General features: G+C 34.2%; 1 protein-coding gene across 1 annotated transcript; it reads right to left on the bottom strand.

The window, feature by feature from the left end:
• Nucleotides 1-12,248: 12,248 nt before the first annotated feature.
• Nucleotides 12,249-25,886, bottom strand: LOC104902468 (pleiotropic drug resistance protein 1). The gene is made up of 23 exons (XM_010690257.4): nt 25,444-25,886; nt 24,621-24,741; nt 24,386-24,474; nt 24,180-24,264; nt 21,470-21,629; nt 21,112-21,188; nt 20,590-20,643; nt 20,360-20,450; nt 19,134-19,435; nt 18,709-18,987; nt 18,092-18,408; nt 17,822-17,982; nt 16,985-17,091; nt 16,745-16,901; nt 16,351-16,511; nt 15,936-16,268; nt 15,497-15,787; nt 15,123-15,206; nt 14,755-14,888; nt 14,200-14,427; nt 13,943-14,114; nt 13,341-13,595; nt 12,249-12,767 (listed from the first exon to the last, which is right to left on the bottom strand). Exons 1-23 carry the CDS (start codon nt 25,725-25,727, stop codon nt 12,510-12,512), a joined length of 4,200 nt encoding a protein of 1,399 aa, XP_010688559.2. The 5' UTR covers nt 25,728-25,886; the 3' UTR covers nt 12,249-12,509.
• Nucleotides 25,887-26,163: the final 277 nt, after the last annotated feature.

Here is a 26,163-nt window from a genome sequence, read left to right as displayed (position 1 = left end):
AGAAAATTGTTAGGAAAAATCCTATTTTCAAGAATTTCACAATAACCAAGTAAAGCATGTTCATTTAATCCCATCCTAAAATTTGATCCAATAATAGCTGCCCATGAAAATAAATTCTTTGAACATAATCTGGTAAACACACAATTTAAACTCTATTTCGGAGTCAATAATAATCAGAACCTTTTTCCTTCAATCTATTTTAACATGGTATGGAGTCCGGGTTGCGAGTCTCATCTAAATTGGGTATTTGATCGCTACTGGATAAAGATTTACCTCAATAGGAATTCCAAACCCTAATAGGATTATTGCTCGGACCTTTCCAGTTAGCTTTGAATTTCTAAGGACACTCACAAGTGAGGTCGGGGTGTGTTGAAACCCATTGAAAGCCCACTTGTGAGTTTCCCACATTGGAGAAAGAGGAGAGATTGTTACACTTTATAAGGTAGAGGAGTTACTCCTACTATCACCAATTGGTTTTAGTATGGAACCTCCTTTGGGGTTATAAAGTGGACCAAATCTCTCCTCCTGCTTGTTCGGATCACCTAGGCCCGTTTCGTATTGTTTCTCAGCCGGATTATTTCGATCAAAGTTGAGATTTTTTTTTTTTGCATGTTTTGTTCTTGACTCTTCCGCTGTTGTCTGTTGGCGCCGTCATGGTGTCTTTGTTGCCTTACTGTGTGTGTGATCGGCTTTCTCTCATGTGTGAGTGTTTTATCTTTCTCCATTAAATTATGTTTTTTTGTTTTCGTGAAAGTGTGTCGCTGGGTTTGCTTTCTCTGCGAGTGTGATCCCTTTTCTACTGGTTGTCTTCGTGAAAGTGCGTTGCTAGATTTCTTGTCTGCTACTGTGGTCTGGTCGCTGTTCCAAAATGGTGTTTATTGGTTTGTCCCTAATCCTAAAGAGTGGTTCATTGATTGGTTGTCCATAATCCAAAAAGGGTATTTCTTGGTTGTCCCTGATCCAAAATGGTCTTTATTGGTTGTCCCTAATCCAAAAGGGTTGTTATTGATGGTGTTGATTATTAAGTCATGTCTTACTGATCTCCTAGTAATTAATTATTTTTTTTCAATCGTAGTGTTCGTGTACTATCCTACGATGGAGTGGGAGTATTAGAGTTATGGTAAGTACATTATATTAGAGTCCTAGACTAGTAAGGAAACGAGTATAATTTCCTTATGATATTAGGTAAGTATATTATTAGTATTATATTTAATTTAGGATATGTTTTCCTAGTTCCACTTAAGTTAGGTTTTATATGATGTATTATAAATATTCTCTTTGGGGTCAATAATAATCGGAACATTTTCCTTTCAATCTATTTTAACAACAAAGGAAGGTAAACCTTCTGCATGAAGCTGCAAATATTGTACAAGTACAAGAGGAATCATACATAAAACAAGACAACTTGAGAGGGAACGTAAAGGGGGCATGATTATTAGACACATGCACAATTTGGCACCAATCTTGATTCTTGTACATTCACTCATTATCCATAGATCCAGAGGCAAAAGCAATGTGTCACAAGAAACAATTGTAATATAATATAAAAAAAACTAACCAAATATGATGAACACTCCACTACTACAACAATAATTAAGACACAAAAAGAGTCGATTGTAGCATCAGAGCCAAAAACCCATTTACTTAAAAAAAAAACTGATTACAATTAACAAAATAAACATCCAACTCTACGAAAGAAAAAAAATCATTAAAAGAGATAGTCTGATTTTAATAAAAGTAGACCTAGTCAATAAATGGATTAAACTAGTTATCGAAAGAAATTAACCTAGCTACTTACTATTGGGATAATTCTCTTTTTAGTATTGGGCCTACCATTGCCTAATTTAATTTAAAAGTAGCGGGGTCTCTTACAAGACAAACTCAAAAATGAATTACAGTTCACTCCTCCTATAAATGTTATCAAAGTGCTCTATTCGTAATTATTTAACATCATTGTTGATTCCATTAGCATGATGCTTCGCATCTTGGGAGGTATGGTCTTGATAAAATGTTATGGGCGTAGTTGACAATATGAAGCCATGAACCTGATCAAGGAACATACATGTGAAGAAGACAATCACCATATACTTTCCAACTCCATATAAATGTTGAATTGCGCATAGTGCACTTGCAATCACATAGCTAAAAAACCCTAAATCTTTCTCAACACAAACGGAAATCACATTATGCTCTTCCATCAAACTCATATATTCAGCCAAGCAAAAACTCCCAATCAATGAGCACATTACAGCATAAAAACCGTACGGCGATGATTGATCCGAGATTTGTGATAACTGAAAGCATGCCATCAATGTTACAACTATCCTACCAAGTGCTAGAAGATAATTCACATTGATAAGATCCCCTAATAAAACGAATGACTGCTTCAAGTATTGGTGTAAATCTATCTTTCCGCACCCATCTTGAGTCGTCGTCGTCATACCTTTAATCAGTGGCGGATCCAGGAATTGAACAACGTGAGTTGAACCCACTGAATCCACGCTGGATCTGTCACTGCCTATAATGAATATAAGTGTAACACACATAATGATTGGTGGCATAAAAGCTAAGCATCCTGCAATGATGTAGTAGTGTTGAACAGTTTGATGCTCTTCTTTCTTGCTATGGTGCAAGATTAGAAAGCTAAGGAAGCAAATAAATGACGATAAGATGCCAATAATAAGTAAAAGAAACAATATAAAGCGAGGAGGCTTGACATATTTTAGGGGGCTCATATTTTTATGAAAAATGTCTCCAGATTTGATTATCTTTCTCTTTCTTTGTGAGATTTGTTTTTGTTTTTATAAGCAATACTTTACCCTTAAAAAAAAAAAGTTGTTGCTTAATATGAAAAAGTTTTTCTCTACTCCACTCTGGTCTACTTCCCTATAAATTAGGCTGTGTTTTTGCCAACTAAATGTAATATGCATTTTTGTTTTTGTTTTTTTTACAATGAGATATGCATTTTGTTTGGGAGTATTTTTGTTGGTTTTTTTTTATAAGAGCATTTTTGTTGTTTTTGTGATTTGATTAAAGAGAATCGAATTCAATACAACTTGCAAGCTTTCTAATATTTTTTTTAGGAGAGGCTTTCAAACCATCTATATATAAGGATCCTTTATTGTTTTATTTTTTTTAAAATTTATAGAGGTTAATAAATAGTTCACAATGAAAAAACACTAACTCTTCTGTCCCGTTTGACAATTGGTTATAAATAGTAGTAATGGAAATAAATTTTTATGTAAATTTGCGAAGAATATCATTGTCCATTATATTCCCATGGTAATGTTCCATGATCAGTGTTTTTTTTTTTTTGAAAGGAACCCATAAAGGAAAACTATATTAAATCAGTGCTAGCAAGCGAAATAACCAACTCCGGTACTTCATCCACCCACAGGCCACAACCTTTTCCCAACTTCCACAGGTTGGAAGTGAGCTAGAGCATGAGCTACCTTGTTACCTTTTCCCATAATCAGTGTTTTTTCAGTGTAGTATAAACTACATAATTTAGGGTCTGTTCTCCCCAACTTATTTTCAGTTCAGTTCAATTCAGTTCAATTCAGTTTAGTTCAGTTTAGTTCAGCTCTGGACAATACTTTTACTCTCACATATCACTATTCATTTCAGTTCAGTTCAGTTCATCTGTTTTATGCCGAAGAAAACAGACCCTTAAAATTATTTTTACTATTTCTATTTCAAAACAATAAAAAAATTATCTAAATGCTAGTACAATTAGAAAAAAAAAAAGATTCGTTCAACATTCAAAAGGCAAAACTTTTGCCTATATTGTAGGGGAAGTATAGAAGACTGTGATGAGATCTAGATCAACAACAAACCTGTGCTTATAAATAAAACAAAACAAAGAACAAATTTTCTCAGAAAGAGATTTGGATTCAAAGCTTACAATGATGAATAAATGGCATACTAAATCCGTCTCTATTAAAGTTGCAATCCTTCATGCCCTAAATTTTCTATGTATTCAATGTATTTCAGTTTGGTCAGCTTACTCCATCTGGGTTGGAGTTGATAAGCAACAGAAACAATCATATGCAAACAAAGCCATGGCTAGTGTTGAAGATATCAGAAAGTTAGTTATTCTGTTTGTAACTAACTGCCAGCTCAGCATACAGTTAGTTATAACTAACTATCTTGTATAAGCATATAGTTAATTATATAGCTTAGAGATTCAGCTACTTGTATATAAGCTGATATTGATGTGTATAAGTATTCATTCACTTACTTACAAAACACATTAATAAAATTCTTCTCTCCTTCTTCTCTCTACATTTCTCTCTTCTGTATTTTACATTTCCGCAAAATATGAAATTCAGTTTATGAATTTCTTCATGGTATCAGAGCAAGGGAGCGATTCTTCTTGCTGATTTCGTGTTTCCTTTTCTGCATAACTTCATTGATTTGAATTCTTTGAAGAAATTTTTCAGATCATCAGTTGAATATTTGAGGTTTGATCTGAATTTTTTAGATTTCCAGAATCTTTGTTTCGTTGTTTGTAATTCTGTGATTCATTGAAAATTACTTGACATTCTTTTCAAAATTGATATTCTCTAGTTGAATTCTATTGAATTTTCCTCTCTTTCAACACTTTGTAATCAGTTCAGAAAGTGTTTCTTGTGCAAATTTTGCTGCATCTTAATCTTGATTTCTTTATCAAAATGCCTGAATCATCAACTGAAATTCCTCTCACACAAAATCCTTCTAGTTTTATTTCATTCATCCATCAGAGAATCCAGCCAATTCTCTCGTTTCTGTAAAATTCAATGGAGACAACTTCACAGAATGGCAAAGAGGCATTATGATTGCTTTGTCTTGTAAAAATAAAATATCATTCATTGATGGATCCCTTCCTAAACCTCCAATTACGGATCCTGCTTGTGCTGCTTGGGAGAGATGTAATGCCATGATTTCATCTTACATTCTGCATTCTTTAGACACCACTATAGCCAGGAGTGTGATCTACTTCACTAGTGCTAGAGATATATGGAAGGATCTTGAAGAAAGGTATTCTCAGAATTCAGGAGCACAGTTGTACTCTATACAACAAACTCTACATGAGTTATCCCAAGGAAATATTGCTGTGGCAGAATTTTTTACAGAAATTAAAGCATTATGGGATCAACTCAGTGGTATAAATCCAATACCTGTGTGTACATGTACTGGCTGTACATGCAATCTTACACAAAGAATTGTTAAGCAACAGCAAGAAGAACGCTTAGTTCAGTTGTTGATGAAACTGAATACAAAGTATGCCAATATCAGATCTAACATCTTAATGATGCAGCCCCTACCTAATGTATCAATGGCATATCGGTTATTAATTCAAGAAGAAAAGCAAAGAAGTATTGCTACTTCTAGTGAGACACATGTCATGGCATTTGCAGCTGAAGATAGGAAGGTTGACTCCAAGATTGCTGTATATAAACCTCCTGGTCCTAATTCTTGGAATAGAAATTCTGGTAATACTGGTAGTAGGGGTGGATACAATGGAAGTTTTTATAATCCAAGAAGAAGTTTATTTTGTGATCATTGCAAGATGACTGGACACACTGTTGATAGGTGTTATAAGCTTCATGGTCATCCTTCAGCCTTCAAAGGAGGAAAAGGCAAAAGAATTGCAGCAATTGCATATGGAGATGATGATGATAATGGTTCCAATGAGACACCTGCTGAACTCACTTCAGAACAATATCATAAACTTGTACAGATGGTACAAGATTCTTCCAACAACAGTACCACTAATCAGAATGCACAGAATCTTGTGCATTCTACCTCACCTTCTGCATATGTAGCAGGTACTTGTTTAATTTCCTCTCTTAGTTCAAAGTGGATAATTGACAGTGGAGCAACTGACCATATCTGTTCTGATTTAGATATGTTTGAGTCATATGATCAGTTCAATAAAACTCAGAATACTATTACTATTGCTGATGGAAAACATGCTGTAGTACAACATGTTGGCAATGTGAAGTTTCAAAATGGTGTTGAGCTTAAAAATGTTCTCCATGTTCCTGATTTTACTTTCAATTTGATAAGCACTCACAAGTTATGCAAAGATCTTAATTGTGATATAGTGTTTACAAGTGAAAAGTGCATCCTTCAGGAACATTCTCAGAACAGTTCCCTGGTTCTTGGTGAGCTGGACTCTGGATTATATGCTGCTAGTGATGGATTTGTGGTTTTGAAGAAATCCTTGAATGTTAATAGCACAGCTTGTGTTGCTGGTATGGAAGCTATGAAGCTCTGGCATCTCAGACTAGGTCATATGCCATATAATAAAATGCATCATGTTGTTGAAGGGATATCTTGTAATGAGTCTTGTGATTTTCTTTGCCAAGTTTGTCCTAAGGCAAAGCAAACTAGAGTTCCTTTTCCTGTTAGTGTTACTTACACATCTGCTTGCTTTGAGTTACTTCATATAGATACTTGGGGGCCTTTTAAGGTCTGTACACATGATGGATTCAATCAATTCCTTACAGTTGTGGATGATTTTTCAAGGTTTACATGGATTTTTCTCATGAAGCATAAATCTGATGCAGTTAAGATACTTGAGCATTTTATTGTTTATCTTCAAACACAATTTCATGCTCACATCAAATGCATAAGATCTGATAATGCAAAAGAGTTTTGTGAAGGAGCTATTATGAGTGTTTATCAGCAGCATGGTATTCAACATCAGAGATCTTGTCCAGATACTCCACAACAAAATGGTGTTGTGGAGAGAAAGCATAGACACCTTCTAGAAACAGGAAGAGCTCTATATTTTCAATCCCATATTCCTCCTAATCTTTGGGGTGAATGTTTGTTAACAGCTACACATTTGATTAATAGGATGCCTCTCAGTGCTATAAATTTTTCTTCTCCTTATGAAACCATTTATGGCCACAAACCTGATCTATCCTACTTAAGAGTATTTGGTTGTTTGTGTTTTGTTTCTACATTGAAGGTGAACAGAAGTAAGATGGATCCTAGAGCTACTTCTTGTATTTTGATTGGTTACCCTCCTGATCAGAAGGCTTATAAGGTCATGGATCTTACAACCAAAAGGGTTTTTGTTACTAGAGATGTTCAGTTTCATGAGAAGCATCTTCCCTACCATTACTCCACTCCTAATCCTTCACCTATTTTCTTACCTATAAATACTATCCCAGATTCAGCTTTTTCTTATGATCTCCCTGAACCCTTCTTGATTGATATATCTACTACATCCAATCCTGATTCTTCTTCTTCTTCTTCCTCATCTTCTAATACTCTTAATGTACCACCACAAATACCACCTATCAGACATTCTACCAGACATCATATACCACCTGTTTGGCTAAATGACTATGTTGCTGCCACCAGTATCTCTTCTCACTGGTGTAACATAGTTCAGTTTCAAGATCTTCCTTCATCTTCTCAATCTCTCATAGCCCAAACATCATCTCTTACAGAACCCAATAGCTATTTAGAAGCTTCCCAACATGAAGGGTGGGTAACAGCCATGAAAAAGGAAATTGATGCCCTGGAAACTAATGGTACTTGGGAATTAACTACCCTTCCTCCTGCTAAAAAGGCCATAGGGTGTAAATGGGTGTTCAAGGTCAAGCTTAAAGCTGATGGAAGCCTGGAAAGACTTAAAGCAAGGCTGGTTGCTAAGGGTTACACACAACAATATGGGATAGATTTTGAAGAAACATTCTCACCAGTGGTGAAAATGTCCACTGTGAGATGTCTCTTAGCCCTTGCTGCAAGTAAAAGGTGGAACCTGTTTCAACTAGACATTAATAATGCATTTTTGCATGGGGATTTGACTGAAGAGATATATATGAAGATGCCTGAAGGACTGCCTAACCCACAAAATCTTGTATGCAAGTTAAAGAAATCTCTTTATGGCTTGAAGCAAGCTTCAAGACAGTGGTTTGCAAAGCTTACATCTGAATTGATACAACAAGGATTTGTGCAGTCATTAAATGATTATTCTTTGTTCATTAAAAGAAGTGAAACATCAGTGTTGATTGCAGCCATCTATGTAGATGATATCATCTTGACAGGCAATGATGATTCAGCCATTCAAGATCTCAAAGCTCATCTTCATAAAGTCTTTAGTATCAAAGACTTGGGACAACTACATTACTTCCTAGGAATGGAAATCAGTCATGTTCACCAAGGGCTCATTATGACACAAAAGAAGTTCACCAAGGAGTTATTGCTCTCAAGTGGGTTAGATTTGTCAAAGATTGCTAAGGCTCCTCTTCCAGCTAATCTCAAGCTAACCTCAGATTCAGGAGAGTTCTATTCTGATCCAGCATTGTATAGGAGTCTAGTAGGGAAATTGAATTTCCTCACTCATACTAGACCTGACCTTTCCTATGCAGTACAAACTCTAAGCCAGTATATGCACCAACCTAGAACTCAGCATTTTGATGCTTTAATACATGTTCTCAGGTACTTAGCTGGCACAGTTGGACAAGGAATCATGCTCAATGCTAGTAATCAGTTAACACTGAAGGCATATTCAGATTCAGATTGGGCTTCCTGTCCAAACACAAGAAGATCAGTCACTGGTTATGTTATACTCCTAGGCAATTCTCCAGTTTCTTGGAAGTCTAAAAAGCAAGCAACTGTGTCTAAATCTAGCTCAGAAGCTGAATATCGAGCTATGGCAGCTGCTGCTGCAGAAGTGACTTGGTTGGTCAGGCTTTTACAAGAGTTTGGTGTTCCTAATTTACAACCTGTAAAGCTTCTATGTGATAACCAATCAGCTATACATATTGGCAAGAATCCAGTTCTGCATGAAAGAACTAAACACATCGAATTAGATTGCCATTTCACTCGAGAAAAGGTGATGGAAGGCTTGTTGGAACTCTCTTATATTCCAACACAAGAGCAGATTGCAGATTTATTCACTAAAGCCCTTTCTTCTCCTCAACATATCAAACTGAGCTCCAAGCTAGGTTTAATCCCTGATCCTCCCTAGCTTGAGGGGGGCTGTTGAAGATATCAGAAAGTTAGTTATTCTGTTTGTAACTAACTGCCAGCTCAGCATACAGTTAGTTATAACTAACTATCTTGTATAAGCATATAGTTAATTCTATAGCTTAGAGATTCAGCTACTTGTATATAAGCTGATATTGATGTGTATAAGTATTCATTCACTTACTTACAAAACACATTAATAAAATTCTTCTCTCCTTCTTCTCTCTACATTTCTCTCTTCTGTATTTTACATTTCCGCAAAATATGAAATTCAGTTTATGAATTTCTTCAGCTAGCATGTATGAATCATTTTCTAAACATATGATTACTATCAGTATCGCTACAATGGGGTTCCCGATAATACTATTTATAAAACCTCCAAAATGGATGTTAGACAGGATATTGATTTATAGAACTTTTACGTTGCTCACTTTCTGGATGCAGTTCTTAAAATTCTACATTGTGAAGCCTGATAAAAATCATATACTAATTGGGATATTAGGTTTTGCTGTCCAGAGTTTTTGTGCAGCTGAATCATCTAGAATATGTGGGTTGTATAATAATTTTTTGTTACCTGAATTTAAATATTTCAAGTTTATAATGGCAGCTTCGATTTGCACTGCATACTACTCGTTTGGTTTTGGATCAACATATTTTTGGGTCGTATTATCGACGTTTGTTATCCTCACATTTTTCAATGGTAATTACTTTAAACCAAGTGATGCTAACTACGACTGTACTGGTAGTACTACTTATGAAGAGCATCAGAGAATCACACCATCTCCTTCATCTCTATGTCGCTTCTCCGAATGCATATTGGATTTTCTTGTTTCTGATCTAAGAGATGCAAAACCGATATATATTAACGATGGTACAACGGCATAGTCAGGACTCTAACATATAGTAGTTAAGATTGAGGTGCTGTGAACGATAGGTCACAAGTTCAAATCCCCCCTCCCCTTCTTTGTACTTTGTACTGCCTTCGTGGATAAAAAAAAATTGGCTACTACTAAGCTTTATTGGAGTTTATTGTTATCTTAATGGTTGGGTTTTATATTCATTTATGGCCTGTTTGGATTCTGGAATTTCATTTGAAATTTTGGAATTGGGCCAAATCACTTGTTTGGATCATCTAAGAATTTGGAATTGTATTTGGCCCAAATCCAAGACTCATAAGAAGTAAGGCATAATTGGAGAATTTGAAATCCAACCAAAACATATGTCATTTTAAATCCAAAATAAGTGTAGTTTATTTCTATCTCCTCTCTCATCACTCTCCCCCTTCTTCTCTCTCCCACCATTAACAATACCATTACAAACATGTTCAAATTATGCATTTGAAATTCTTAATTTTTCCCAAACAAATCATTTGGATTTAAATGTGGGGATTTATAATTCTAGAATTGAAATTCTAAAATTGAAATGAAATCCATATTCCCAAACACAACCTTAACTTGTTTGTATTGTTCAATGCTCTCTAAATATAAGTGGAGTGTATTATAGATATTAGGTTATTTCTCTTTTTTTCATGGCCATTATGTTATTTATTTATTCATTAAAACTTCCTCAAGAGATACTCCATATTAGATGTCACTCTTAGCTCATCTTCCCACTCTAATACTTTATGCTTTAGTTGGTTCATATCGATTATACGATAACAATTGCTTTTGTATTTGACTTATCCTAATTAAGAGAGTATGTTTTTTCTTGATTGAACCCACAAATAAGTTAGAATATGCATGTTTGTTTTTAATTGAATTTGCAAAAAGATCATTTTCTCGTTGCATATTTTTCATTATGTGCAATAGATTTAATGAGATCGTTGTTATAGGAGGTAGATAGACTATTTGCAACACATTTATGTTCCGAATTATGCTTAATGCTTAGATGATGAATGTTTAGAACTTTCAAAAAAATGTGCTCTATAAAAATAAATTTACTTGTAGTCACTCACAAGGACTAATCACATGACCTCATGCATGCAAGGAATATACTAATTTGAAAAAGGAAAAACTTTGTCTATCCATCGAGTAATCTACCTACTAGCTAGAGACATACATTAATAATCACTGAAGTCCAACTTAACATAATTTATTATTTTTTAATTGTCTCTATTAAATTTAGTGTATTTGCTTGAGGTAGCTACCAAACAACCATGGATCATGAGAATTTGAGAACCATATGAGATATTTCGGACGAAAGTGACTTTTATACTTATATTTTTGAGTTTTTTGTGAGAATATACCAAAGTGAAAGTATTGGGTCAGACCGTCTGACCCAACACTTTCCGTCGGACGGGCTGACTTTTTTAACTTCTTCTCCACTTCGACAGGCAATAGTTTTTCCATGAAACTTAACTGCAAGTTCTGATGGAAATCGTCCCTCGAGTCTCCACCGCAACTCGAACGACTAGAACTCAAGTCTTGTTGGATTCATTGCGCCGGGTGAATTTTGATGTTTTTGATCCTAGGTTGCAGCGAGGTGTTCTGGGAATTCCTCCACTATGGTTTCAGCTAAAATTGAAGTGGCATTCTTTGAGGGGGGATTATTGAACAATATTTCTGTTGTAATAACATCCAAACTTTCATTGTCTTAGAAACATTTTGAGTAGAGACAGGTGCGTTGGAAAATTAAGTGGCAAGAGAAGGAGGAGGCAGAATTAGCATCATCATCATCTGAATCTGATTCTGATATAGATGAGTTGGAGGATGAGATGAGCTTAATGTCATTAGAAGGGAGAGAAAAAGAGATATATATTATGGACTACATTCAGGCTGAAAAGAAGGAGAGTGCAATACCCAAGTGTTGGTTCTGTAGGAAGAAGCTTGGATTGGTCATCAGATTTCAGATTTACTACTATATACTTTCATTTAGAGCAAGGTAAGTTACTTTCAGTTAGACCTAAGTTACTTTCAATTAGACCTAAGTTACTTTCATTTAGAGATAACTTACTTTCATTTAGACTAACTGAAAACAAATTCAGACTAACTGAAAAAAAATGAAGACTAACTGAATTTTTTTTGAAACCAAGTGAAAAAAATTTGGAACCACCTGAAAGTCGTCCGACCAAAGATTATGGTCGGACGAGTCCGACACAATACGTTCTCTATACCAAAATAATAGGACATTTGTGGGAATATACCTCGTTAAATTTTTTTGTGGGGATATACCAACTTAAATTTAAGTTTTGTTAAAAAGTACCAAAAATACTATTTCTGGCGAGAATTCTTCTGAAAATTGTTTAGAGAAAACTTAAAGATGGGATGTAGCTTTTGCTAATAAAACATATTTCACTCAATTTCATATTCTATCACTCAGTCCAACCTTGTAATAAAATGTTCTATTGGATCTCTCCTACACTTAATACTGTTATACACCTTAATATTACAATACTTTAGGTAGTGAGGCAAGAGTTAACATAGTAAGAACCTCACTAACTACTACACAAAATGCATATGTCTGAAACATGTAACCATTTAACTATGCTAGTACTACATTGATTTGATCTGCCCAATTTCAAGTGCTCGAACTCGATCTTATCTTTTCTGGAAGTTGAACATCTTGGTGAAGAGACAGTAAAAGAAAATAAAGAGCACATTGAAACCAGCCATAACAGCAGTCACAATCCCCAAGAATTCATATTTGTACCCATAATAATCCCATATGAATTGGGACACTGTCTTCCCAGTATCAAGCTTAGATTCTATATCTCCATATTGAGAAGTTACCAACCCATACATGCTCCATGATACAGGACATACCCATGTATACCATTTCCACCAATCTGGAACTCTCTGCACATAAAAAACCAACACCACAACAATTACAACAGTTACAACTTAGGGTCTGTTCTCTTCGGCATAAAACAACTAAATTGAACTGAACTGAAATGAATAGTGATATGTGAGAGTAAAAGTATTGTCCAGAGCTAAACTGAACTGAATTGAATTGAACTGAATTGAATTGAATTAAAAATAAACTGGGGAGAACAGACCCTTAAAACCTAAGCATTGAACAGCATGTGCTATGAGCATTAGAAGACTATCATATATTTCCTCCGCGCTTTTTTTTCCCTAGCATTAGAAGACTATCATATGACACCTATCATGATAGATTAGTACGAATTATAATGAATACGGACACATGCAATATAACAGACCATCAGTTGTAAACAAGAAATCTAGGCTACATTCTTTTCACCTGAAAAGTCACTTTTCGATACTAATATATATTAGTTGTCATTTGAACTTGGGTAATCCTTGTTGACCCTTGTATGAATTTATTAGGCCAAATGTGCTATTTTTCTTGTTTAAAATAAACAAGTGTGACAAGCTCTTAAATAAAACTTAAATTTCAGACGTACTTACATTTCGAGGGATGGCGAAACCAGCAAAGAGATTCCACAAGGAGAAGATAAGACTAGCCAAGATAGAGCATGTTTCTTGGTTAGGAGTCATGGATGAGATCATCATACCAAAGTATGTGAAGCACAACAGTGATAATAGCATGAAGAGGTATTCTTGGAAGAACTTCAAGGCTGACCATTCGAATCCTATCATTCCATAGGATATGATTTCAAAAATGGTCACTTGTGCTAAAACATATGGAATTTCAATCACAACCTGTAATATAACATAATGTCAGAAACACATTAAGGTACAAACATCTATGATAACAAACAAGCATTAAAAAATAAGTTTCGTGTTTAGTTTACCCGTTTTGACTTTTCATATTTATCGATGTAAAACTTTGAGTATTAATATCTCTAATTAAGTATTTGTAAAAATTATAAAAATTTGATATTCAGAAACTACATAGTGAGACGAATCAAACGATATCCCACGTGATTATATTTTTCCTTACATATAAAGCACAACTGATGGTCAAAGTAACAATGATGAATAGTGTTATAAGTCAAAGTGGGTAAACTAATAAAGGACAGAGAAAGTACTTGTTTATAAAGACTTACCTGTGCCAAAGCATAAGGTATAGCAGCATATAATCCAGAAGATCTCTCTCTATAAAAGGCGGGTTTATCGTTGCTCAAAACTGGCATTACACTAGAGCTTGTCTGTGCTCCCATGAACATGGTAGATATATACATTGCACCAATTCCACCAACAAGATCAACTTGTGTGTCCCTTCAAAATAGCAATGATCTTCAGAAAAGTACATGTTCCAATGTTTTCAAGTTAAACAAAAAAAATTAGATGCAAGTTAATTTACCTTCTATTACCAATTTTCCAGAACACAATCCCAAACATGAAGCCGGATGCTAATGTAGTCGCGAACCTAACACCATTATGAGCTGCATTTCTCCAGTATGACTTGTATTGCCTCCATAAACACATTTTCCATTGAGTAAGATACGATTGAGGGTATGATGTCGGAAAATGGAGGTCTTGAGAATTTTCTGGAGGTATACTTAACTCCCTAATCATAGCTTTGTTTCTCCTAAAATAGGGAGTACCAGAAATTGAATCACATTTATACTGAGTTTACAAAAGTGATACTAAATTTGCTTTACAAGAACATACTCCTTTTGTACCAACACATTGTATCATTTGTTTTTTTTTTCATGGAATCTACATATTATAATCATGTATGAAAAAATTCTAAAAAATTTAGATATTTTGAAAATAGACATTGGAAGCATTATAACAAGATTCACATGATAAATTTTTTAAAATTATGTTAATGAAAACATATGGTCAGAGTTGATAAACTTTGACTTTCGAAAAAAAGCATATGGATCAATACTTTGGGACAGAAGAGCCTTACCTGTAAAGCTCAGAATCTGTATAAATGGTTGCGAAATCAATCCCTAATCGCTCCTCTGCTGCTCTTGCTGATACTTCTAGCACCCATGTCGCAGGGTTGTACCCATCTCTTATCTTAGGTACTCCATTGATTTGCTTCATGATTACAGAAATTTTAGCTTTTCCGAAAATGATTATTCTTGAGCCTTATTCTCTTAACTACAATTTCTTTGTTACTAATTACAAACTGAATGTTACTGATGTGTAAGTGTTTTCTTATATGTCTAATGAACTTTTACGGATTAAACCAATTCTTATTGATTAAACTTATGGTTTGCTTATATAAACAAAGAATTCTATTGGTTTAAAGATCATTTTTGTTATACCTACCTCAAAGTAACTGATCAGCTGGCTACACTGATGGCCTAGAGGACCTGCATATAACACTTGACCTCCTTGCTTCAAAAGGAAAAGCTGAGATTTAAAGCAAACAACTAGTCATAAATCATGTATGGAAACAACGAAACCAAGTGAAACTAGAGTTCAACAAGAGCTCAGCCACGCCAAAAAATGCCGGGATTTGGGCATGAGTTTTAGCCTCGAAAGATGTTTTCAGTCTAATTTAGGCTTAGGCTGGAGCTGCCCCGATTTTCCCAGGTTCGGGCTAAAATTCCGACTTATGGCGATTTTTGTGCAAAAGCATGGTCCGGCCCATGATCACATCTAACTGAAACCATGCACAAAGAGAAATATTATATTCATACCTCATCAAAGGATTCAAAAATGTCAATGCTAGGCTGGTGGATGGTGCAAGCGACTGTTCGGCCAGTATTAACTGTATTCCTCACAACTCTCATGACAATAGCAGCTGCCCTCGCATCGAGGCCCGAAGTAGGCTCATCCATGAACAGTATGGAAGGGTTTGCAACCAGCTCTACTGCTATGGTTAACCTTTTCCTCTGCTCTACTGAGAGACCATTTACATTTGGCATTCCGACTAATGCATCTTTTATTGGTCTAAGCTCAATCAATTCCATGATTTCATCCACAAAGTTCTAATGAAAGAAAAAAGAAAAAAAGCACTCAGAGAATTGAAGCTCAAAATATTAGAAATAGCAATATTAGTACACACAAGATGGATTCAGAAAATATTTTGAAAAAAACAGTCAAGGTAACTAACAATTGGCATGAAAAATAACTTACATGTTTAGCTTCGGAGCTAATATCCTTGGGTAATCGAAGAGACGCCGAGAAGACAACAGATTCATAGACAGTCATGAGAGGAGAATGGATATCATTCTGTTCACAATATCCTGAAACTCTAGCAAAAGTTTCTTGCTTCTTTAAATACCCTGAAACTTTAATGCTTCCTTCTATATATCCTGTGTTTTTTCTTCCTGCTAGAACATCTAACAAAGTGGTTTTTCCTGCTCCTGTGACTCCCATCAAAGCTGTTAATACACCAGGTCTAAAAGAGCCACTTACTCCATTGAGTAACACCAATCGATCAAGCGGGTTTCCCCTTTGTTTCCTCTCCTGTAGGTTAAAAAGCATGAGTTCATTTTGTTGTTGATTAATTAGGTTACAAAAGGTCTTTTTATGCTTAACTGTTAGTTACCTTTGGCATGTCAACTGAATATATGATGTTCTCAAAAGTCAAGCAGAGAGGTGTGAAAGGTAGGCTTGTGCTTTTACCACTATTTTGTGTTCTGTTATCTTGGTTTATTTCCTCTTCCACTTCTTCAGAGATGAAGGCTGATGATTGAGATAGTCCATATGCTGTGGAGGTAAAAAATCATAATATATGTGTAACACTTGAAATACTAGTTGTAGATTCAGGGCGCGGGAGAAAAAATAGAAACCTCCAAGCAACACCGCGTCATGATCAGTATTAAGCCTGGTTCATTTTTACTAAGTAAGAATGATCTTTACTAAATACTATTCTTTGAAGTTAAAGTGAGTAGGGCTTATTATAGTTAACAATTTATTGCAATGGCACGTTGTAGGCTTACGTTTGAGATAGGCAAGCGCGAGACTGCCAAGCAGAGCGAAGAGGATTATGAAGCCGATCAATGCAGAGATACCAACCCAATACCAATTTGAATTAGTAATTGCTCCATGAGATTTTAGGACAGACATTCCCAATGCTTGATTTGAACCTGCAAGATGCTGAATAAAAATGTGGAACATTGTTAGTTGTCGAAAGTGAAGATTCAAGTCTTTAAGTTTTGGATAGAAAATGGAAATCTTACATGTTTTGCCCATGATTCTGATAGGAACTCATTTGCAGAAATGGCATTGTAAACATACATTAAAGGAGATGTCCAATAAGCCCAAAGTAACCATTTCCTCATTGCCTCTAGAAAGACAAAAAAATATAACACTCTTTTAAAACCAAGGAAAAGATACAGTTTTTTGCACCCTCAAGGGAGACAACCAATTGTTTATAGTGTGCTCTTAGTAACATCATACATTCATACACACTTCACTTGAAATAAATATGACCTTATTACGAAAATATACCATATTCACCCAAGTTCCATCATAATCATTCTCGAAGAGTAGCATGGCAGATCTAGGATTTCTATATAAAGCGCGCCGAACTTATTGATTAACCATACCTATTTGCATTACTATCCCAGATAGATTACTTATAAAGTTATAATTATTTTGGATCATGGGGTGGGCCGAGGCCCGGGTAGGCCACCCCCTAGATCCGCCATTTTCATTTTCAAAACAAAAAAAGGAAAAGAAATAGTACTCCCTGCATTTCTCAAGAAATTAAACATTGGACTTATGATAGATTCCTTCTGAAGTGCATATTCAAGATATCTACTTTACTTAAGAGTCAAATGTATGTTTCAAAGGGCGCGAAAGTTTCAACGTTTCTTTTACTAAGAAATAGAAGTAGAGTATAGCATGATACTTCCTCCGTTCCATAATAAGTGAAACATTTCTCTAAAAAAGCTCTCACATAAAAGAGAGAACTGTTTCACTTATCATGGAACGGATGAAGTATATAATATTGTATGGATGTAGGATATAATGTTTTGGGAAACAACTACATTAAGTGGTCTTTTTAACTGTACCTCTTGCTAACACAAAACCACTGAATATAACCAGCCACATAACTGCAAGGTTTGCTACAACATTTGCAATGGAATTATCTCTTGTTACAGCTCCAATGCATCTGAAAAGACTGTAAGACATTTGCCCACATAGTACCAGAATAACACCATGTTTCAATAACCTGAGACAAAATTCGACAAATAAATAAATAATAAGAAAAGAAGGTTCAAAAATGAAATAAATTTAACAGAAACTAAAAAAAGTTTATGTCTAGACAAGTAAAAACTTGCCTCAAGAAGTTTAAATCAAACCCTATGATAAAGTAAGTTGTGACAACCCAAATGATAACTTCAAGAGCTGAAAAAACCATCCCTGGGATCAATGTTGGAAATGAGTATGCCCATGAAGGGTAAAATAGGAAACTCCTCTGCTTATAGTAGACTGGAAGTTTTGTAATGGTCATGGGTAGAACAGCAAATCCTGAAAGTATAATTGTTACTAGTCCAATGAAGAGAGCTCCCATATAAATTGTTCCATCTTCAATTGTATCGCGATGCTTTCTATCTTCGGAGAAAGCACTCGCAACAATGAATCCAAGAACCGCGAGCTGCAATGAATACACCCCAAAGAAAAATTTGCAATTCTTGTATTAATCAGTCTGATTTAGCTAAACAAAAACTGTAAAAGTTGTAAAAAAATAGACAAAATGTTAGCTTATGAATAGTCTATAACAACAAAACTTGATTATTATATAAGATTAACTAAAATTAAGCTAAAACATAACAAAGTTATTAATCTGACCGGAAACTAGGTGCAAATTAGAATACACCACCAACAAGTGTAACAAAATTGCAAATGTATTTTAAAGGGTAAGATGAAAATTGAAAATTTTCTCTTGGTAACTTACTTGAACCATCTTGAAAGCAAAGACTAGTAGGTTTCTTTTCATAAGAAGGATTTCTCTTAACAAACAAGCTTTGAGTAAAACCATCTTTTTAGCTCCAAATTTCGACTTTGTCAAAGCAAAAGGGTGACCCATGGACTTGTCAAATGGTGCCGCGAGATCATTATGGAGGGCTCTTCCTACATGGAACTCCTTAAATGTATCAGCAAATTGCTTAGTAGAAACATAAGCATACTGCTCTTGTCTTGCCCAATATTGTGCTTGATCCTTTTTTGATATAACCTGTCATAAAATATATAGCTAATTAAGCAAAATATTCCGTTTAGGTACTTCCCTTGAGAGAAGGGTCGCGTAAACTCTTGTATATATAATTTTGTTGGCATGAATATTTGGTGTAAACTTGCATGACTTGGGGAGTGTATCAATACCTCTTGCAAGTAATCAGCAATAGCTTTCCTCTCAGGACATCGAAAACCCAAGGATTCGAAGAAATCAAGAACATAAATTCGAGGTCCTTGGTACATAATCTGCCCCTCAGAGATGAGAATTATGTCATCAAATAGCTCAAAAGTTTCCGGAGGAGGTTGAAGCAGAGAGATTAAGGCAGTTTTGTTCATAATTTGTACAGATTGCCTGATTGAGTTGATTATCTGATAGGTTGTAGAACTGTCTAAGCCAACCGATATACTGTCCATGAAATATGCATTTGCAGGACCAACTAGCATTTCCCCTGTATTAGATCATTGAAATTTAAGAAAAATCGACAGTAATAGTTCCAACTATAATCCATTTTCTTTCAAAGAGTTCCAACTAGTTTAACGCGGAATAGTTTGAACTTTAGATATATATTCCCAACACAGTCTCATAAGTCATATGATTGATAACATGTTAAAAATGTAACGTAAATTTGTTGGAAAATTTCTTTTCACTCTTTTTGCCCATCATTGCCTCCCCTTCTATTGATTCTTTTTACCCGTTTAACAGGACAAACGCGGAAGATCAAAATGCTTCGGAAAAACACCCCCTCCAAGTTGAGACTATATATCCGGATTAATCAATAGTGGAGCTGGTTAAAGAAGGAACGATATACTTTCAGGTATTTAGTAAAACCCTACGTGCTACAATGAGACCAAGACGTTACTGACGGGTCATGTTAAAAAGTCATGTAATTTTTACCAAAGAAGCCTTAGAAAAGCTTTTCTGTTCAAAACCAATACTATTTATTTTCATAACCAATGGAGACATCAATGGCGGATCTTCATTGGCGCACGCCTGGGCCTGTCTCCGTAGGTGTTTTTTTTAAAAAAAAATTAAGCCTTGTAGTTTAGAGCCCAAAACCCAGCATACTGTTGAAACCCATGAAATGCCCACTTGTGAGTGTCCCACATTGGAGAAAGAGGAGAGAATAAACCACTTTATAAGATAAGGAGTTACTCCTCCTATTACCAATTGGTTTTAGGATGGAACCTCCTAACTTGTAAGTGGGCTAAACTCTCCTCCTCCTTATTGGGTTATCTAGGCCCATTTTCACATAATCCGAAAATTAACACATACAAACACAAGTTACACGGCAGTAATATCTTTTGCTAAATCCTATAGTTTCACTGTCAAAAAACTGTCTTGCAGTTGCATGTGTATTTGCTATAATCTTTACCTATTGTTACTCGCTTTTTTTGACCTCCAGAAATTCCCCTTGTCATTTGATCCCCTATAAGTGTATCAGCACATTCCTCTAGCCCCAAAACCTGGGAAAAAAACATTATGTGAGTTGATTAGTTGAAAAGGTTGCAGGAAATGCATGAACTTCAAAAATTATAGCTAGGGTAAGAAGTATATTTGATCTAGAGCAAGCAATGCAGTCGTATAAAATAAAGTATAAGTTACCTTAAGAACATATTCAGTGAACAAATTTCTTCTTTGATTATCCATGGCTGATGCCTGTATCCAAATGTATAAGATATCACATAATCATGTTAAACTTAGATTAGATTCAAAGGTTTAATCTCAAAGCTTGTATAGTTTCCTTAAAATATCCCAAATTTAGATATATACATTATTTCCCAAAAATTTCCAAGATAAAGTGGTACAATCTCTTCTAACTATACTGATAGAGTATTAAACTATTCTTGGGACCTCAACCACCAGCTTATGATAGAGTATTAAACTATTCCTGGAACTCCAACCATCAGCAGGAATAGTTTAATTATACTCTATCATATACTACTCGTCTACTCGAGAAACTTAATTATCTTGCAAATTTTCTTTATTTTTAACATGTTAGGTATTAGGGGAGAGGATGTCCAAACTTGACAATGTTTTTAAATGATTGAGTTGATATTATTCTTAGAAAAATAAAAAAATCTTTAATATATATAGTGGTTCTATTAAAAAATATATTAGGCTAACCTTCAAGATAGTGTCAAGTAATGGATCTGGCTTAGTGTCTTCATCCTTTTCTTTTCTGAGTAGATCCAGGAGCAAATCTTGAAAACAAAGTACAAAAAAAAAAACTACAATGAGAATAGATATAATTAGGTAAAATCATTGTTTCGTGCTACTTGTCCAACGTGTAGACTAGTGCATGCCTCTCACACATGCACTTGTCACGTACACTTTAAATCGAGAGTCACTTTTATAAGTACTCTTGAATCTGGATGTACCATATACACCTTGGAAGAATCTAGAAGTTTTTTTTTTTATCGAATGATAATAAAATAATAATGATGAAAAAAAAAGAAAATAAGGTGTTTGATATCACATTTACCAAAAGCATAGCCAACTCCTTGGCATGTGGCAGAAAAACCTAAAGTTTCTCTTACGGTCATTTCACCAATGTGAACATCATTTTGACTAACATAAGCCGAACATCTTTGAGAAACAAATTCATGCAACTCATGTCCATTGTACGTCACTTTTCCAGATACCTGATCACAACCATAGTAAATTCATCACTTTAAATGTAGATTAGTCGTTTATTTTCTCTGACTAACATATAAAAGGAGTAGCATTTATTAGGTGCATTCATTTTCACCATTCAACTATAGTTATTAATCAGTGCATAGATCATTGTTGATAAAAAATTAATTCATATGCATGTCAATATCGACAATATGTCATACGTAAATGTGGAAGTTGGTGCTCTAAAATAAAATATTGGATCCATTTTGAAGTATGATAAGTGCAAAGTTCTTTTTTTTTTATAACATCTATTGAAGTGCATTTACTCACAATTTGATAACGTTCTATTACACCAAAGGAAAACAACAATATTTCGGAACCATGCAATAATGTATTTCTTCGATACATTTGACTAGGGTAACAAACTAGCAAATAAGCATTCTTTAGGGTTTAGAGTGTCAATCAAGAAAAAAAAAAGTGTGTCTTTCAATTAATCATAAAGAACCTATATGTTATCTATGTAATTAGGGAATTAATTAAAATAGGTAGGGGTGTGGTAGTATTAAGACAAAAGGGCTTAAGGGATCGTCAAACATAAATCAAAGAATGGTAATATATTAATTATGAAGAGGGTTACTTTTTCTCTACTGAGTCTTTGACCTCTAACTTATTTACCAGTCAGTCCCGGTCCTGAGGGGCGTTTAAAGGGGCGACGGCCCAGGGCCCCAGCCTAAAAGGGGCCCAACTGTAGAAATTTTTTTTTACTAATAGTGGCAATTACATGCGTGAAACAGAAGAAAGAGTACGCTTCAGTCTTCACCACACCAAAAGACTTCTCATCTTCTTCAGTTATTCTCTCTCTCTTTCCAAAGTCCAAATTTAATTTTCTTAATAATTCCCAAAAATTTCCCAAAATCCTACTTTTCCTCCTCTTTCTCTCTCCTTTCCTCACTGCTACTTGAGTTTTGTGTCTACTTCGAAGGTCCTCTCTCTCATCCCTCTATATCTTTTCTAATGCTGCAAAATGAATGTCTTTCATCCAATCATCTTCATGTTTTACTCATATATTGAACTCATTTCTGAGTTAATGATATTCTTTGAATTTCGAACTATCATCTTTGATATGTTGTTTTTTTCATTTGATCTGATTAAGTATATTTTTATGTGAAATATTTTGCTGTTTTTCAATATTCGCTTCATTTATATTTCAAGTTGCATCGATTTTGTTGTTCTTACTGTATATGGGCAATGGAAATTTATCAAGTTGTTCTTACTGAAGAAGATGAGAAGTCTTTTGGTGTGTGAAACATTTTGCTTTTTTCGGAAATTTCTTCAATAAGTGGGTAAGTGTAGGAAGAATTAGATGAAAGGCCATGAGAATTCAAGGAAAATTAAGTTGCATAAGAGAGATGCATACTTTAATAATACTGACAATTGAAATTGATGCCTGCAAATTTCTTCTTCTTATTCTGATTTTGTTTTCTTTTATGCAAGTGATTAGTGCCCTTTTATTAATTTTTTCAAATTGGGAGAATGGGTTATTGTTTTTTCTCCTTGTGGGTGTGTAATTTTGCCAAAACTACTATCATATGTTCTTAGTTGAATCTATCATAAATTACATTTTTTTTAAAGGGCCCCATTCTACTATTTTACCTAGGGCCCCAAAAAGATCAGGACCGGGCCTGTTACCAGTTGGTCGACCACCAAGCTATAACTTCAATCTATTAACGAAACTCCACTTTAATACTTCCTCCGTTTCATATTACTCGCTACACTTCTCGATTCACGGACTCCTAGGCAATTTTGGAGAAGAAAGAGGTAGACAGTAAAAAGAAAAGAGACTCATGTAAGAGAAGAGAGATAAAGAGAGTTTATTGCCCAAAAAGAAAGTGTAGCAAGTAATGTGAAACTTCTCACAATTGAAAGTGTAGCGAGTATTATGAAATGGAGGAAATAGGTGGAACCTTTACCACTATTTAATGGAACAACTGAAAACAACAAATTAACCAATAGAGAAGAAAAGTCATGCTCATAATTTTTAAAACTTAAAACTAACTTTTTAAAAGTATAAAATCTATGATAATAGAGTCATAACTTAAATAAAATTATTTATTCATACATGAAGCTTTTCAAAAAAAAATTGTAAAAATTATAATAGTGCCCTATATTTTTAGTAACCAATTGTTTTCGTTTGTTTTTTTGTCACAAAACTTAACCCTACAAATTAAAGATATCAACTTTCTAACTCAATGTATAATCTATAGCTTACATAAATTGTCATGAATCAAGTAAATTACTTTTCATTTACTAATTGTTGTTAAACCAGATAATTTATATTGTATTTCAAGAATTAAAGTCTAGCTAGATGATACAATAGAATAAGTTGTATCTTAGACCGTTAGACGGTATGCAACCAATTTCATTCTTAAATACAAATAAAATTGATATTTCACTTCATTTGAACTAAATATTAATTTTAAATTATACGCAATGACTCGTAATGACATCGCTCGGCTCAATAACTAGTTTTTTTCTTTTTCTTTTCAAAAGTGGGAAATGCTGATTTCCTTGATTACCTTCAATGCTGAATCAAGAAGACCAGATAAAGCTAATAGCAAGGTTGTCTTCCCTGAGCTTGGTGGCCCTATAAGCAAAGTCATCCTAGAGAAACCAAAAAAGGGAAAAATAATATTATTAAAAACCATGAAATATTTTGTTTAGTGTATCCAATCAAAAAGATTGAAGGCATACAATATTATGGGAAACAAAGCCTGAGATTTACCTTCCAGGTCTGATAATTCCACTAATATCTTGAAGAATTTGCAGTTTTTTCTTGTGATTTGGAAGTATATGGAGATCATTTAGCACACCCTTTACAACAAATATGGTAATAAAAAAACAAATGAATCAAATTATATGATCCCATTAATTATTTCACTAAGCAAATTAAAACTAGAAAGAGAAGAAAAAGATGTGAATATTAGTAAAAATAGAAATAATCATCACATTTCAAATACCTCATACATATTAACCAAGGAGTTGAATAATGTGGGTATAGCTCTTCTACCCACATAAGCATATGCCTCAACATTGAGATTCTGAAACCGGACTTCAATTGATGGTGTTGCCAAGGAAACTCTAGCTCATCAAACAGATAGTAACTTAATTAGGTTATAATTAACTTAATTTGGAGATAATTATGATTCCAATTTTTTAAAAAATAAATAAACTGATAGAGTATCAAACTATTCCTGCGACTCCAACCAAAAGCTGAAACAGATTAGCTTCACCCAAAAGGCAACAAATTAGCTCCTCATGCTGTCATGCATTTGCATGTCAAAGTTTTACTTTTTAATGGGGGTAAACATATGTTTTTTTCTTGTTTGGACAAAAAAAAAAAAGAGAGTGTATTTACATGAAATTTAGCAATGATCAATAGTACCTCAAATAAGTTATAGTCTAAGCTGTTAAACAAATTTAGCTACTCATCCATTTGCATGTCAAATTATAAGGGGGTAAAAAAAATATTTTTTTCTTGTTTCTACAGAAAAAAAAAATCTACATGAAAAATAGCAATGATCAAAATTACCTCAAACTAATCTAAGCTAGTAACACTATATATTAGCTACTCATGCATTTGCATGTCAACATTTAGAGGGTAAAATACTTTTTTTTATTGTTTTGGACAAATCAATAGTAAATCTGAAAAAAAAAAGTGATCAATATTACCTTGAACTAATCTAAGCAAGCTAGTAAAAAAAATTCTTGAAAATTACTAGAAAAATTATATCAAATTAAAGAGTAATGGAAAGGAAAGCAAGTACTTGATTAAAATTTTACCTATCAAACCTAGTCTTGATTTTGTGCAAGAAAACTTCATTTTGTGTCATATTTCTAACCAATTTATTCAACAAAGCCCTCCTCTCAGAGAAGCTAAGTTTTGTAACATCAACCTCTTTAAATTGACCTGCCACTCCATGCAAAAAACTATGGTGTGCCCTTTCCAATGTTGGGAGACGTTCAAGAGCTGCCCAATCAATTTCATCTATGTCGCCTTGATTTACTTCAGAATTACTACAAGAGCTTCGTCTATGTTCAATTTTCACACTTTTGAACAATCCCATTTTTTTTGGTACTAAAATATTTGTAACTTATGTAATGTTTTGCTTGAAATAATGGATTCTAAAGAAAAGTTTCTGGTTTTTTTTTGGTGTATCATATGTTTATAAAAGTGTTGAATTTAGAGAACACTTGTTTATATAGACAAGATTTTTTTTAAAAGATTTTTTTATTTTAAAAAAAAAGATTTTCTAAAAGATATATACCATAGAGGCCAAAAAAAAACACGGTATGTGTTCTTTTTCTGTGAGTTAAGTTACATATATATTACTTTATATCAAATATTCACATTATCATCCTTGATTGTCTTTTAGGAGTACCTTCTAGAGAATTGATTTAATTAATTTCTTTGTTGATTGGCAAATGTTGCACAATCTTTGTGGATTATGGTCTTGATTACGGGTTCAATGTACTTCTATTATACATATTATGTTAACTGTT

The sequence above is a fragment of the Beta vulgaris genome, chromosome 8 (genome assembly GCF_026745355.1).
Source record: "Beta vulgaris subsp. vulgaris cultivar EL10 chromosome 8, EL10.2, whole genome shotgun sequence".
Lineage (NCBI taxonomy): Eukaryota > Viridiplantae > Streptophyta > Magnoliopsida > Caryophyllales > Amaranthaceae > Beta > Beta vulgaris.
The sequence above is the reverse complement of the archived record's forward strand: the minus strand, read 5'-3'. Positions and strand labels throughout refer to the sequence as shown.